This window comes from Lemur catta, chromosome 3 (genome assembly GCF_020740605.2).
Source record: "Lemur catta isolate mLemCat1 chromosome 3, mLemCat1.pri, whole genome shotgun sequence".
NCBI classification, from domain to species: Eukaryota; Metazoa; Chordata; class Mammalia; order Primates; family Lemuridae; genus Lemur; species Lemur catta.
Genome location: NC_059130.1, coordinates 76,938,209 through 76,954,784, shown reverse-complemented (window position 1 = coordinate 76,954,784; position 16,576 = coordinate 76,938,209). Strand labels below are relative to the sequence as shown.

General features: G+C 37.4%; 1 protein-coding gene across 6 annotated transcripts in view; it reads left to right on the top strand.

Annotated features, from left to right (window-relative positions):
- The window catches only part of RAVER2 (ribonucleoprotein, PTB binding 2), a 72,691-nt gene that overhangs the window by 20,720 nt on the left and 35,395 nt on the right, over window positions 1-16,576 (top strand). For all 6 annotated transcript variants that reach the window (XM_045547839.1, XM_045547837.1, XM_045547836.1 and 3 more), the window contains exons 3-4: window positions 8,519-8,988; window positions 11,855-12,046. In XM_045547839.1, coding sequence (XP_045403795.1) covers window positions 8,519-8,988; window positions 11,855-12,046 — 662 coding nt within the window. The remainder of the gene's footprint in view (window positions 1-8,518; window positions 8,989-11,854; window positions 12,047-16,576) is intronic.

The following is a 16,576-nucleotide window of genomic DNA, read 5'->3' as shown; positions in this document are numbered from 1 at the left end:
TATACAATTTATTTTCTGAAAATAATATAAGTATTCTAAATTTTACTCACATAAATTAATATGTTACTAGATTTATGAATTTTTATAATGAATGTTCTGTTATAATGAGTGTTTTTCATAAAATATCATAGGGCTTGATGTCCCTATGATATTTTAATGATGTATTTCTGGACTTAGGGAATAGACTGTGTGATTTGACCTTTAGCTGGACAAATTGGGAAACTTGCTTAGTTTTTCTGGGTATTAGTTCTATATTGTGAGACTAAAAGACTAAACTAGGTTATTTCCTTTGTGTGCACGTGATATTTAATTGTTTAAAAGCATCTTTTTCAGATAATGAAGAAAATAAAGTTTGGAGGATGATATAACCACTATGTACACATCTACTCCCAAATTAGCAAATGTTAATATTTTGTTAATATATTTGTATATAGATGCTACAGCCTAAAGTAGCTTTATTGACTATTTTCAGGTTTTTTAAAGAAATAGTAAAAAGGAACATTACAGATACAGATGAAATTCAGTTTCTGCTACTAATTCCATTTCCTCCGTCCCTCCTTATGAAAACACTTATGGATTGGGAGCATTTTTTCCAATTTCTGCTGTTATATTGTGGTAGTCATTATAGCTGTTTGCAGATTCTTGTTCTTTTTTGTTCTGGGCACAGGTAAGATAGTACTTAACCTGTCCCTCTTTGAAGTTAGGAGTGGACTTGTGATATGCTTTTTGATGAAGGAAACAAGAATGGAAATGACATGCATCCCTTCTAGGGGGAAGCTTTCAGGGCCAGCATGTGATTCACTGTTCACCCTTCCCCCTGCTAAAGTATTCAGGGAAGGTAACAGAGCCTCTTTCAACCTAGGTCTTAGAGCAACTATAATGAGCAAAGCTTCTCCTTCCTTACCTTCAGCATGGGATATATAGCATGAACAAGAAGAAAACCTTTTGTTTTGTTATGTCATTGAGATTGTGGGGCTGTTTCTTACCACATTATCTTGACTAATACCTGTAATTTTACCATTTATTTGTATATGTATATATAAAATAGTATTATTCTGTGTCTTCTTTTAAGCTTTTTGTAAATGATATACTACTGTGTTTTATTTAATAACTTACTTTTTTGTTTTTAACTCAATGTTGTTTTCAGATCTTTCCACATTGATATATGTGACTCTAGTTCATTGATTTAAACTGCTACATATAATTGTCATGTGAATTTATCACAATTAACGTATTCATTACATTAATTCAGGATAGGCATTCAGGAAGCTTTAATATTACATTAACTCAGGAAGCTTTAACTTTTCCAGTATTTCAAACGATGTTGCAATGAATGTCCTTTTAGTTGTCTTCTATTATATACTTCAACTGTTTCTCCATAATTGAAGTGCTATGTCATAGGTATGTACAATTTCAATGTTACTAGATAGCGACAAAGGGATTAGAGGTAACAGTCTTTACAGCTCACATGTAGCCAGGAATAGTGGCATTTCTACTAGCCAGGATGATAAACTTCATAATTCCTGGGACATCAGGAGGAATACTCAGGGTTTTGTCTTAAGAGTGGGGAAAATGAACTCTAAGACTAATGATGTTCTTGTCTTATCTAACAAAACTTAAAAACAAGACCAGAAAGGATCAAACTGTTTCCTGGTAACTTAGCCACATCCTGGAACAAAACTCAGGAATATTTATATGAATACAAAAACATCTGACATCCAACAAGGTAAAGTTTACGATGTCTGACATCCAATAAAAAAATATTAGACATGGTGAAGAAGCAGGAAAATACAGCGTATAATGAAGAGAAAAATAAATCAACTGAAACTGGCCTAGAAGGGGCACAGATGAATTAATGAAAGTGGACATTCAACCAATTTTTGTAACTGTGTTCGATGTGCATAAAAAGTTATAGTAAAGATTGAACATGGTAAATAGGGGCATGGAATATATAAAAAATTATCCAAATCAAACTTCTAGAGATGAAAATTACAATGTATGAAATGAAAAATACACTGGTGGGTGGGTTTCTTTTGTGCTGATTGATGTATAATGCAGATCTGAGTACTTCCTGCAGGACAGGTCTAGTCTTGACAAATTCCCTTAGTGTTTCCTTGTCTGAAAAAGTCTTTATTTCCCCCTCATATAAGAAACTTAGTTTTTCAGGACACAAAATTCTAGACTGGCCATTATTTTGTTTAAGAAGACTGAAGATGAGGTTAGCTTTTGGGTTTTCCTTTGTAAGTTACCTGATGTTTTCACCTGTGGCTCCCAGGAGTTCCTCCGTCATGTTAATTTTGGCCAGTCTGATGACTATGTGTTGTGGTTATTGCCTCTTTGTGATGAATCTCCCAGGTATTCGTTGAGCTTCTTGTACCTGGATATCTAAGTTTCTAGCAAAACCAGGGAAGTTTTCCTCAATTATTCCCTCAAATAGGCTTTCCAACCCTTGTGTGTTTTCTTCTTCACTCTCAGGGATGCCTATAAGTCTTATGTTTGGCCTCTGTACATAATCCCATATTTTTGTAGGCTTTATTCCTTCCTCTTAATTCTCTGTTCTTTATTTTTGGCTGACTTGTTTAATTCCAAGGTTGTTAACTTGGAGACCATTGTCCTAAGTATCACAAGAATGGAAAAACAAACACCACATGTACTCACTATTAAATTGGAACTGACCAGTCAGCACCGATGTGCACAGATGGAAGTAAAACTCAACAGAAATCATGTAGGTGGGAGGAGAGAGAATGGGATAGGTGAAATCATACCTAACAGGTACAGTGTACACTATTTGGGTGATGGGCACACTTATAACTTTGACTCAGGCAGTGCAAAAGCAATCCGTGTAACCAAAACATTTGTACTGTTTGTACCCCTGTAATATTTTGAAATTGAAAAACAAAAAGGATAAAAAAATGAAAAATATACTGGATAGGATTAACAGTAGAGTAGACATTGTAGAAGAAAAGATTAATAAACTTGAAAACAATGATAGAGACTATCCAAAATGAAACAGAGAGAAAAAAGACTATAATACGTGAACAGAGTATCAGTCAACTGTGGGACAACTTCAAGAATCCAAATATTGGAGTCCCTGTCACAGGGGGATAGGGGAGGTAGTGCAGAAAAAATATTTGAAGAATTAATGGCTAAAAATTTTTGACATAGGATGAAAACTCTAATCCCAGAGATCCATAAAGCTCAACTAACTCCAAAAACAAAAGCATGAAGAAAACTACAAGGTACATTATAGTCAAATTGCTATAATTAGTGATAAAGAGAAAAATCTTAAAAACAGCCAGAAAAAGGGATACTTTACATTTAGAGGGGCAAAGATAAAGACAACCACAGATTTCTTGGAAACAACACAAGTGAGAAGACCATGGGGCATCATCTTTTCTTTGTTTACTAAAAGAAAACAAAGGTCAGCATAGGATTTTTTTTTTTTTTTTTTTTTGAGACAGAGTCTCACTTTGTTGCCCGGGCTAGAGTGAGTGCCGTGGCGTCAGCCTAGCTCACAGCAACCTCAGACTCCTGGGCTTAAGCAATCCTACTGCCTCAGCCTCCCGAGTAGCTGGGACTACAGGCATGAGCCACCATGCCCGGCTAAATTTTTTTGTATATATATTTTTAGTTGGCCAGATAATTTCTTTCTATTTTTAGTAGAGACGGGGTCTCACTCTTGCTCAGGCTGGTCTCGAACTCCTGACCTCGAGTGATCCACCCGCCTCGGCCTCCCAGAGCTAGGATTACAGGCGTGAGCCACCGCGCCCGGCCCAGCATAGGATTTTTTACCCATAGAAAATATCTTTCAGAAATGAGGTGAAATAAAGATGTTTTTCAGTCACACAAAAGTTGAAAGAATTCATCACCATTAAACTTGCATTATAAGAGTTACTTTAGGAAGTCCTTCAAGCAGGAAGATACAGTTGATGGAAATCTGGACCTACACAACAAAGTGACATATACCAGATGTGGTCATTACGTTGGTAAAGACTTTTTTCTTAATATTTAAATCTCTTCAAAAGATAATTGAATGTTAAAAGCAAAATAACACTGTATTGTGAGGTTTATAATACATGTAGAAATAAAATATATTAATAGTAATAATACAAATGTTGGCAGGGGAGAAATGGAAGTATACTGTTACAAATTTCTTATGCAGTACCTGAATAATATAATTCCACTTGACAGTAGACTGTGATAAGTTAAACACGTATACTATAAACCCTAAATCACCCTCCTGCCAAGATGGGAGGATTGCTTGAGGCCTGGAATTTGAGACCAGGCTGGGCAACATTGCGACACTCTGTCTCTACATACAAAAAACGTTAGCCAGGTGTGGTGGTGCGCACCTGTAGTCCCAGCTACTCAAGAGGCTGAGGTGGGAGGATTGCTTGAGCCCAGGAGTTTGAGGCTGCAGTGACAGTGACATATGATTACCCTATTGCACTCCAGCCTGGGTGCCAGAATGAGATCCTGTCTCTTAAAAAAAAGAAAGACAAAGAAAAAAGAGGAAAAGCTACAGGAATAAAGAAAAAAGGATGGGTTTAAGACCCATTTGAAGTGTGGAATTTGAAGATTCTTTTTATATTGGAGACGAGGGAGACAGGGTCTAGGTTAACTGCCAGGTTTTTGATTTGTGAATGTGGTGCTACCAACTGAAGTATGGGATAAAGGAAGATGAGCAGAATTGGGATTGGGGTGGGCTCAGGGATAGGGTGCTGATCCTGAGTTATGCTTGAGAGTCAGTGTGCAGATATATAGGGAAGGGAAGGTTAGAAACACAGATTTGGGAGTTACAAGGGTAGAACGACGTCTTTGAGTCCTGAGACAAGGTTATTTTTCTCTGTTTAATTGCTTTCATAGCTCCTCGTACTTCTTTGCTGATACCGCATTTGTAACTCTTTGTTAAGTGTCTAGCGTCCCCTTTTGGATTGTGAGTTCTGTTGAAAGAGATCTTACCTGTTCTGTTCACCAGCGCATTTCCAGTGTCTAACTTGGTGCCTGGCACATGATACTGAGTAAATGGGAACGGACATGATTGCTTGAGGGGAAGAGGGTGTGGAGTGAGAGAGGAGAGATTCGGAGGTTTGGGACTGCCGGATACGGCCACACAGGTGTTACCATGAGTGAGTCTGTCAGGAAGGTGCCCTGAGGAGTACCACCCTCCAGACGTGAGTGGAGGAGAAAGATCTAGAAAGGAAATAGAGGAAGGGGTGTTTGGACAGTTATGAGCAGAATCAGGAAAGAATATATCAAGGAAGTTAAGGAAGGGGGAATGATTAACAGTTTCAAGTGCCCTGAGAATTAAAGTCAAGTAAGAGCTAATGATTTTGTGGGCTGATATAGGAACATAACCAGTATTTACAAACTGTTGACTCATATCCTTGTTTTAGAAAAATAGAGTTAAGTGGTATTTTATGTCAGCATAAGGAAAAAGACATAGAATCAAAACAATTCCAGCCCCTTTTTAAAACAGTGTTGGAAACCAACAGATAGTCTCAGTCAGGGCAGCAAAGCCATTTTTTCTCTAATGTTGGAAGAGTTAGCTGTTCCTTTGGCAATAGGTTCCTTGCATGTGGAGACCATGTTAAATGACAAATGTATTTTTCTAAATGTTAGCATCACACTCAGTGTGGTGAGACGCTCTCACTCTGAGAGCTGCATGGGCACTAAGAGCAATGGAGGAAAGAGCAGACTGAGTGAAATGACAAGCAAATTGCCCATGCTATTTAAATTCCTTCTTTTTCTCTTGATATATATATGCCATTTACAGCATATTACCACGTTGTTCTAATTTAATTTGAGTAAATGAAATGCTCACATGGAACAACTTCACAGTATGTTCTAGAGGGAGAGGGAGGAACTCTTAGAGAGCAATTGATTTGTAATTTGTGGATTGTCCTGTGTTATTTGTTTTAATGGGGGCTTTAAATTTTTCCTGTACAATTGGTCAAAATATTTTATGTTCTTTTATGACAACAGATTAAACAAATTGATGGTTAAAATTTAATTTTATCAGATGTGAATGTGCATATTTCATTGATTTAGAACCTTATATTTGTATCATGTTTTTGATTATATAAATTGTCATATTGCATTTGTTGCTTGATGCTGAAACAATTTCATTAGGTAGACAGGAAAATGCTTTTTATTGTTTCATAAAGATGTAAAGTTAAGTTTCTTATCCAAGATTAGAATCCTGTAATTTTTTCATTTGATATTGTTTATCAAAAAAGTATATCAGAGATACAAACAAGTGGAAAAACATATCATGCTCATGGATCGGTAGAATCAACATTGTTAAAATGTCCATACTACCTAAAGTGATTTACAGATTCAATGCAATTCCCATCAAAATACCAACATCCTATTTTACAGAGCTAGAAAAAATAATTCTATGCTTCGTGTAGAACCGGAAAAGAGCCAAACAGCCAAAGCATCCTTAAGCAAAAGGAACAAATTGGGAGGCATCACCTTACCAGACTTCAAACTATACTGCAAGGCTGTAGTAACTAAATCAGCATGGTGCTGGCACAAAAATAGAGGCATAGACCAGTGGAACAGAACAGAAAACCCAGATATAAAACTATCCACATATAACCATCTGATCGTTGACAAAGCAGACAACAGTATACACTGGGGAAAAGAATCCCTATGCAGTAAATGGTGCTGGGAAAATTGGATAGCCACATGCAGAAGAATGAAACAGGATCCTTATCTCTCACCACTTACAAAAATTAATTCAAGATGGATAAAGGACTTAAATGTAAGGCATGAAACTATAAGAATTCTAGAAGAAAATGTGGGGAAAACTTTTCTAGATACTGACCTGGGCAAAGAATTTATGAAGACGATCCCAAAGGCAATCACAGAAACACCAAAAATAAAGGGGACTTGATTAAATTAAAAAGCTCTACACAGCCAAGGAAATAATTAACAGAGCAAATAGCCTATAGAATGGGAGAAAATATTTGCAAGCTATATGTCTGATAAAGGCTAATAACCAGAATCTACAAAGAACTCAAGCAAATCAGCAAGAAAAAAATCAAGCAACCCTATTAAAAAGTGGGTAAAAGACATGAACAGAAGCTTTTCAAAAGAAGATAGACAAATTGTCAATAAACATATGAAAAAATGATCAACATCACTAATCATTAGGGAAATGCAAATTAAAACCACAATGAGATATAGTACCGTATTCCAATCAGAATGGTCTTTATTTAAAAGTCCAAAAACAGATGCTGCTATGGATGCAGGGAGAAAGGAATACTCATACACCATTGATGGGACTGCAAATTAGTACAACCTCTATGGAAAATGGTATGGAGATTCCTCAGAGACCTTAAAGTCAACCTACATTTGATCCAGCAATCCCATTACTGGGTATTTACCCAAAGGAAATGAAGTCATTTTATGAAAAAGACACCTGCACTTGAACGTTTATTGCAGCACAATTTACAATTTTGTGAAAATGTGGAATCAGCCCAAGTGGCCATCAATTCACAAGTGGATTAACAAAATGTGGTATATGTATACCATGGAGTATACTCAGGGATAAAAAAGGATGTATTAATGCCTTTTGCAGCAATTTGGATGGAACTGGAGACCACTATTTAAATGAGGGATCTGAAGAATGGAAAAACAAACACCACATGTACTCATTACTAAATTGGAACTAACTAATGAGCTCACATGTGCATAGAAGGAAGTAAAACTCAATGGAAATCAACCAGGGGGGAGGAAGAGGAAGGGATGGGTAAAAACCTACGTAACGGGTACAATGAACAATTTCTGGGTGACAGGCACTCCTATAACGTGACTCAAGCTTTGTAAAAGCGATTCATGTAACCACAATTATTTGTACCTGTAATACTTAAAAAAGAAAGTATATCAAGTTGTATATGTGTGTGTGTTGTTTCAATCTAATTAATATGATTTCAAGGAAATGTATATGAATTGGAGAAAGAACTGGCCTCCTTTGAGCATCTGGGTGTCTTTTTGCTGTACCTTCATTTTTTCAGGTCCTTGCTATCAAACAGGGCCTTTTAGAACTCTCGAAATAAAAAAAGGTTTTGTAACCTCATTTTATTCCAGTGAGGGTTTTTATAAATGCTTTGTAAAATGTTGTGTCACTGGTTGTTGGGAAGAAAAATTAAATATGTGTGTGGTTGGAAAAGATTATTTAAAAAATCAAAAAATCAAAAAAATCCCAGAACATTTTAGGATTTTACAGTGAAACTCCTAATATAATTCCTATACTTTCTATTTAGGTTACGGGTCATAAAATTAGTTTAGTGGACTTGTCAGCATTAAAAAACACAGGAAAATAGAATAAAAATTAATCAGTGTATTGCATATAGTAGGGGTATTACTTAATGATGGTTTTGTTTCAGAAAAAAATATATGTGTGTACTAAGTCACAGACATAAAATGTATTTCTTACTGTGGGTCACAGTCAAAAAAGTTTGAAAACACTGGCCTAGAAAGCTCTTTAATTCATTTTATTATCTTCCAGCTTTTGTTACGTTATTGAATGGAGAACAAGCACGGAATGCAATTCAGACATTTCATCAATATTCATTTCGAGGAAAAGACTTAATAGTCCAGCTCCAGCCAACAGATGCTTTGCTGTGTATTACCAACCTGCCCATTTCTTTTACATTAGAAGAGTTTGAAGAACTTGTTCGTGCTTATGGAAATATCGAGAGATGTTTTCTGGTCTACAGTGAAGTTACTGGCCATTCCAAAGGCTATGGATTTGTGGAATACATGAAAAAGGACTTTGCTGCAAAGGCTAGACTGGAGCTATTGGGTAAACAGTTGGGAGCATCAGCACTCTTTGCACAATGGATGGATGTTAATCTATTGGCCTCAGAGCTCATTCATTCTAAGTGCCTTTGTATTGATAAACTCCCTAGTGACTACAGGGATTCAGAAGAGCTGTTGCAATTTTTTTCCAGTGTCCATAAACCTGTGTTTTGCCAGGTACGTATTTTTAAGAGATCATTAGAAACATTTAAAAATATATGCATATGTGTCTATTTTACATGCACTTAACTAATTTGTGAATATCACAGTGAATAGTTTAATTCTGTTTTAGTCGGTAATTAAGACTTTAATGTTATGGGAAATTTTAAATCAGTTCCTTCTGTTGATAGGCCAGAGAATATTGTTAGGTAGTTAATTATGCCTTAGCAAATCCATTGCTTACCCATTCACCTTCTCATTCCATCCATTTGTCCCATTATTTACCCATTGATCCATTCACCTATCCAACTCTGACTTGCCATCTTCTCTGTGCCAGACACTATGCCAAGTGTCAGAAATGCAGAGAATAAAAAGATACTCTATCTCAAAACCTCATCATTCTGGAGAAGAGACTGACAAGCAAGCAAATAATCGCAAACCCTGTATGAAGAGTGATATTATGAAGGAAAAGAAAAATATTTTGAGGTTTAAAAAGAATGTATAACTCTGTTTTAATGGGGTCATGGTAGGTGAGACATTTAGAGAAGATCCTGAAAACTGACAACACTGGTGAGAATTTTTAAGCTCTTTATCATTGTAAAATTAAATATATCCTGATAAATAGAAATGTATACTGTATAGACCTCCTTTCCCTACAGATTTTATGTAGCAGCTAATCAATTCTTTCTCTCTTGCTTCTCTTCATTTCTTCCTTCTCTCTCTTCCCTTTACTGCCTTTTCTTCTGTACTCCTTCTCTGTCTATTTTTCTTCAATCTTACATTTGTTGAGTTCTTAGTATTGCAGTAGAAATTTTGGACTTGGAGTGTATATATATTTTATGATTTTTAAAAAATGGATGATAAAATTATGTTCAACATGAGGTATTAATATATCTATATTGTGGATGATTAAATCTAGCTAGTGAACATTTGTGCTATCTCACAGCTATCATTTTTGTGGTGAGAATATCCACTTTCTTAGCATTTTTAAGAATACAATATATTGTTATTATTATACCTATAGTCACCATGTTGTACAAAATATCTTTTTAACCCATTCCTCCTATCTCATTGACATTTTGTATACTTTGACCAACATCTCTCCAATACCTCCACCCGCTGCCAGTTGCCCCAGCCCCTGGTAACCACCATTCTATTCTCTACTTCTGTGAGATCAACTTGTTTAGATTCTACATATGAGTGAGATCCGGAATAATGTGATGTGTGTTTTTAAGATTAGTGCTGCCATCTTTTTCTTATATCTCTACCCCTCTAATCCCAATATAATAAGCATCAAACTTTCCAAACTGTATAAAATTAGAATATTTTGTGACAAATCTTTTACTCAATCTTTGTCCAGTTATTAAAAGTTGATTGGCTTCTTGAGGTGCTATTCTTGAATACTAAGAATTATGTAGTGATGTCATCCTGTGGCCGTACATAATTCTTTGTACCTTTAGTTGAGGACTTTGAAGCAAATGTGAGGGAAAATCCGTTTATCATGAATTATATTTGAATTATGAAGCCCACAATTAGAGGGACCTTAACAAAATCATATTCAAATTACGAATCCCAGAGTTGGAAGGGACCTTAGACGTTATCTAGTCTAGCTTTACACCTGATAAAAAAAATGTTTGCTACAGTATTTTTGAGTGACTATTTAGCTTCTGCTAAATACTTCAAAATAATAGAACATTGACTAGATTACAAGTCAGACCATTACATCTTAGAATGGCGCTCATATTGAACCTAAGCAGTTCTCCCTGAAACTACTGATTCTAGGGACTTAAAATGATTTTGTCTTTTGAAAGACTCAGATGATATTACAATTTATATAGGTATGAAGATCATCCTAATGAAGCAGGAATAGTAAAAAATATTTTTAAAGTTTCCAAATGATTAATGAAATAACTTCAGTATTCGAAAAAGTTTTATAGAGGAAAAGACATTTGAGGACAGTTTTAAAGGGAAGATGTAGTGTGAAGGAAAACTAGAAATTTGGTTTAAACCTAGAAGAAAGTAAAGTTAAGCTTCAAAAATAAGAGAAAAGAAACTAAAAAGGACTAAGAAATGATTTAATTATAATATCAAAGACACACCAAGCTGAATTTTGTCACATTTATCTGTTTATACCATAAATATATTTAAGGTAATTCAGACATATTCAAAACTTAGAAACATTTTAGTGTCTCATTTTATTCTATTTTTGCTCTTTGTACCAGATCCAGGACTTTAGTATCTTCCTTTACACTCTTACAGGTGGGTGACTGGAGATAGATTGAGTTCTACATGGCAGGGATTTATTTAGGGCACTTTCAGAAAAATAAAAGTTGTGTGGTGTTGCGGTATTTTAACAAACCCGGGGCACAATTTTCCTAAATAAGGCTTGCTTTGGTACACTTGATGAAATTCCTAGGATCTGCCTAAAATACTGTTCTTCCTACCTTTCATCTCGATAATATTAACTATTTTACGTTGACATGCGGTCAAATATTAAATAATTGTTCAGTGTGTTTCACTATCCACGTATCTGGTAAATTTTGTTTTAAAGAAAGTTTTAATTATGTCCTCATTTTTCCTATAAATTATCAGTTATATATATTTCTTAATATGTAGGGACTCTTACCATTTGGGCTTTGACTGTTAAAACAGATTAGAAAATCAGAGAATTAAAAAGAAACTTTACAGACTCTTGTTTATCTTCCTGTCTTCAGGAAGAACTGCATCTAAGCAATCAGTAAACTTTATTTTTATAGAGAAAGAGTACATTTTTTTCACCAGTATCATGCTCTGATATACTTCTTGGATTTGAAAATTATATATTGCAAATAAATGTTTCTAAATAAATATCAGAATTCCCTTTTAATAAAATGTATCCCATCAGCTTGCACAGGATGAAGGTAGTTACGTTGGCGGCTTTGCAGTGGTTGAATATAACACGGCAGGGCAGGCTGAGGAGGTTCAGCAAGCAGCAGACGGGGTGACCATCAAGGGAAGCAAAGTCCAGGTTTCCTTCTGTGCCCCAGGAGCACCAGGGCGAAGTACCTTAGCAGCATTGATAGCGGCTCAACGAGTGGTAAGCTGTTTCTTGTTTTTTTCTCTTTTAGGATACTGAAGATTCTAGTAACTATTTTAATTTATCTAATCCAACGGTCCCCAATCTTCTTGGCACCAGGGACAGGTTTCATGGAAGACAATTTTTCCACAGATCAGGGTAGGGGGTGGTTTTGGGATGATTCAAGGGCATTACATTTACTGTGTACTTTATTTCTATTATTATCACATTGTAATATACAATGAAATAATTATACAGTTCACCATAATGCAGAATCTAATGCCAAGGCTGGTCTGACAGGAGGCGGAGCTCAGGTGGTGATGGGAGTGATGGGGAGCGGCTATAAATACAGATGAAGCTTCACTTGCTCACCTCCTGCTGTGTGGCCTGGTTCCTAACAGACCATGGACCAGTATCAGTCCATGGTCCGGGGTTGGGGACCGCAGATCTAACCTATCGTTGATTGGATCATCATTATATTTCCATTATATTGAAGACATTTTTCTTTTTTAAAAATGTTGGCAGCCGGGCATGGTGGCTCATGCCTATAATCCTAGCACCCTGGGAGGTTGAGGTGAGAGTATTGCTTGAGCTCAGGAGTTCCAGACCAGCCTGAGCCAAGAGTGAGACCCTGTCTCTACTAAAAATAGAAAAAATTCACTGGGCGCAGTGGTGCATACCTGTAGTACCAGCTACTCAGGAGACTGAGGCAGGAGGATTGCTTGAGCCCAAGAATTTGAGGTTGCAGTGAGCTTATGGTGACGCCACTGCATTCTAGCAGGGGGCGACTGAGCAAGGCTCTGTCTCAAAAAAAAAAAAAAAGTTGCCTAATGGTTTCTTTGTGAAATCAAGCCAGAATATGTCACAAAAAAAGAAATTATAGGCCGGGCACGGTGGCTCACACCTGTAATCCTAGCACTCTGGGAGGCCGAGGCGGGTGGATCGCTCAAGGTCAGGAGTTCAAGACTCCTTCTCTACTAAAAAAATAGAAAGAAATTATCTGGCCGACTAAAATATATATAGAAAAAAAATTAGCCGGGCATGGTGGCACATGCCTGTAGTCCCAGCTACCCAGGAGGCTGAGGCAGTAGCATCGCTTGAGCCCAGGAGTTTGAGGTTGCTGTGAGCTAGGCTGACGCCACGTCACTCACTCTAGCCCGGGGAACAGAGGGAGACTCTGTCTCAAAAAAAAAAAAAAAAAGAAAGAAATTATATTTAGTTAAATGTTTAATATGTTTATATTCATCTTGAGAAGTTTTTTGAAGGAATTTCAGTCATTCAGTGAATATTTGAGTTTGTGTTCAGTTCTAAGTTTTGAGTGTAACACGCCTCTTTTTTCAAGAAGTTTTCGCGTCCATTGCAAAAGCAGGAAGACATGCCTGCTTTTGCTGACAATGGCATATTGTACCTACTTTTTTTTTTTGAGACAGAGTTTCGCTTTATTGCCCAGGCTAGAGTGAGTGCCGTGGCATCAGCCTAGCTCACAGCAACCTCAAACTCCTGGGCTTAAGTGATCCTACTGCCTCAGCCTCCCGAGTAGCTGGGACTACAAGCATGCGCCACCATGCCCGGCTAATTTTTTCTCTATATATTTTAGTTGGCCAGATAATTTCTTTCTATTTTTAGTAGAGACGGGGTCTCGCTGTTGCTCAGGCTGGTCTTGAACTCCTGACCTTGAGCGATCCACCCGCCTCAGCCTCCCAGAGGGCTAGGATTATAGGCATGAGCCACCGCGCCCGGCCTGTACCTACTTTTTTATAGCAACTGTCTACTTCTCTCTGCTTCTCTAACTTGGAAGTTCCTTGCAGGTAGAGACTATTCCTTCTTCACAGTTTTTAACCCTATATTTAGCATAGTAAATATTCATTGATTGAATGAAGGAATATACTTTTGAAGGAATTGGGAGAGACTTTATGATGAAGATGACATTTGAGTGTGATATTTAAGGATGGATAAGATATTGATGTGTTGATGGGGGTGGAGGATAGGATTGCCAGAGAAATACAGATTTTGCATGAAACATACTTCTATCAAAAAATTATTCATTGTTTATCTGAACTTTGAATTTAAGTGGGCATCCTGTATTTTTACTTGCTAAATGTGACAACTCTAAGGAGGGAGAGTGAGTAGTCGCTCTAGGTGGAACAGAACCACCCACACAATGGTATGAGCTGAATTCCTACGCCTGCAGAATGGCAAGTGGTCTGGTTGGACAGGGTATATACAGGGATGTTTGGATACAGGTTGATGCCAAAGCAAGGAAGACTGTTGAGCACTCAGCCAGAGAGTTTAGATGAATTTGATAATAAGCAGTGGGAATTTATAAAATATATAAACAAAGTATTGACAGGATCATAGTTAAGCCATCAAGAGATTTGTCTGAAGTGACTGTAGATACACTGGAGAAAGAGGAGGTTAGAGGAGGGAGGCAGAGACAGGAGGTTGCTGTTATCCTCTATGCTCCAGTCTCCCACCCTCCTCCTCTTACTCTTTGATCTCACCTTTTTTCTTGATTTGTCTGTCCCCTCATAGGTTCTTCTGTCATTTTTACATTCTTGCTTGCATAATTCACTACTACAGCCATTCGTTCACTATCAACTTCATTTCCTGTGGTTGTCTTTTTGTTGGATTCGATTTGCTGAGTTTACAGTTCTGAGTCCATCCAGTCACCTACTTCTGAAGTCAGTGCTGTCTTCTTGGAGAAAAACAACTGGGTGGCTTGATGCCACTATAAACAAGTGGCTATGTTTTTAGCTGGCCCTCCATCAAATCTCTAGCTCATCTCTCATCAGCTCTTTTCTACCATTTTCTACAGCAACTGTCTAAAACCGTCACTCTATTCCTGCTTTTGTCCTTTCTCTCAGATGATCTTGGCTCCTACCTTATAGAGATATGAAGGCTGTGTTGGACTCATTCATTCAACTATCCTTCCCCCGAGCCCCCGCCACCAGCAAATGTGCCTCCGTTTTTCACTCCCTTCTCTCTTCAATAGCATTCATCCCACAAATATATTGGGAACCCACTAGGTGCTAGGCACTGTTAGAGAAGTTTAGGGTTCATCAGTGAACTAGAGGCCAGTAAAGGTCCCTGCTCTCTTGGAGGAAGAGCTGTGCCTTGCACTGCCAAAGCAGGAGCTCATGACCGTGTCCCCATCCTCAGGGCTCTTGGTCCTCACCTTTCTGCTGATTTTCACTTGTTGCTCCACTAGTTGCATCCCATCTGCTAGAAACATGCTCCAGTCTTTTCCTTTAAAAATTCTCTCAGGCCAGGCGCGGTGGCTCACGCCTGTAATCCTAGCACTCTGGGAGGCCGAGGTGGGTGGATTGCTTGACCTCAGGAGTTCGAGACCAGCCTGAGCAAGAGCGAGACCCCATCTCTACTAAAAATAGAAAGAAATTATCTAGCCAACTAAAATATATATATAGAAAAAAAATTAGCCGGGCATGGTGGCACATGCCTGTAGTCCCAGCTACTCGGGAGGCTGAGGCAGTAGGATCGTTTAAGCCCAGGAGTTTGAGGTTGCTGTGAGCTAGGCTGATGCCACGGCACTCACTCTAGCCCAGGCAACAAAGCGAGACTCTGTCTCAAAAAAAAAAAATAAAAAAAAAATTCTCTCTTTATAACCATGTAACCAGAGTTTCTTGAACAATTAGGCCCCATGCATTGCTACCATTTCTTAATTCCCCCTTTCCCTCTCAGCCTAATGCAATGTAGTTTCTGCCTCCCCTATTCAAGTAAATGTGTTCTCATTAAGAGTAACAGGGGTTTCTTAATATTCACATCTAGTGGGGATTTTTCAGTCTTTTATTGCTTGGTCTCGTTGCAACATTTAAAACTCTCCACTACCTTGAATTCTTTTTTTTTTTCCAATGGAAAAATGATATCATATTTTAATTTTTTTAATTTTTTTTTATTTCAGCATATTATGGGGGTAGAAATGTTTAGGCTACGTGTATTGCCCTTGCCCCACCCGAGTCAGAGTTTCAAGTGTGTCCCTCCCCCAGACGGTGTGCACTGCACCCATTAGGTGTGTATATACCCATTCCCTCCTCCCCCTGCATCTGCCCGACACCCAGTGAATGTTATTACTGTATGTGCACGTAAGTGTTGATCAATAAAAACCAATTTGATGGTGAGTACATGTGGTGCTTGTTTTTCCATTCTTGGGATACTTCACTTAGTAGATTATTTTACCAAGGTATGTGTTTTTCCACCTTGAAAATTTTTTTTCTATTGTTGAAATGGCTACCTCAACTTTCTTATGATTTATATTTGCCATTCTTTTATCAGCCTTTCCATATTTCTATATTATTTTGTTTTAGGTGTGTGTCTTATAGCCAACATGTTGTTTTACCTTTTTAAAAAATCAAATATGAGCATCCCTGTCTTTAATTGGTGCATTTAGAGCACATGTGTATTGATTATTGTTCTGTTAGGATCATTTTTGCCATCTTATTTCATGTTTAACTGTATTTTTTCCCTTTATTTTCATTTCCCATCTACTGTGGATAGATAAGAATTTCTTCTGGTTTGAGAGTTACACATTCTATC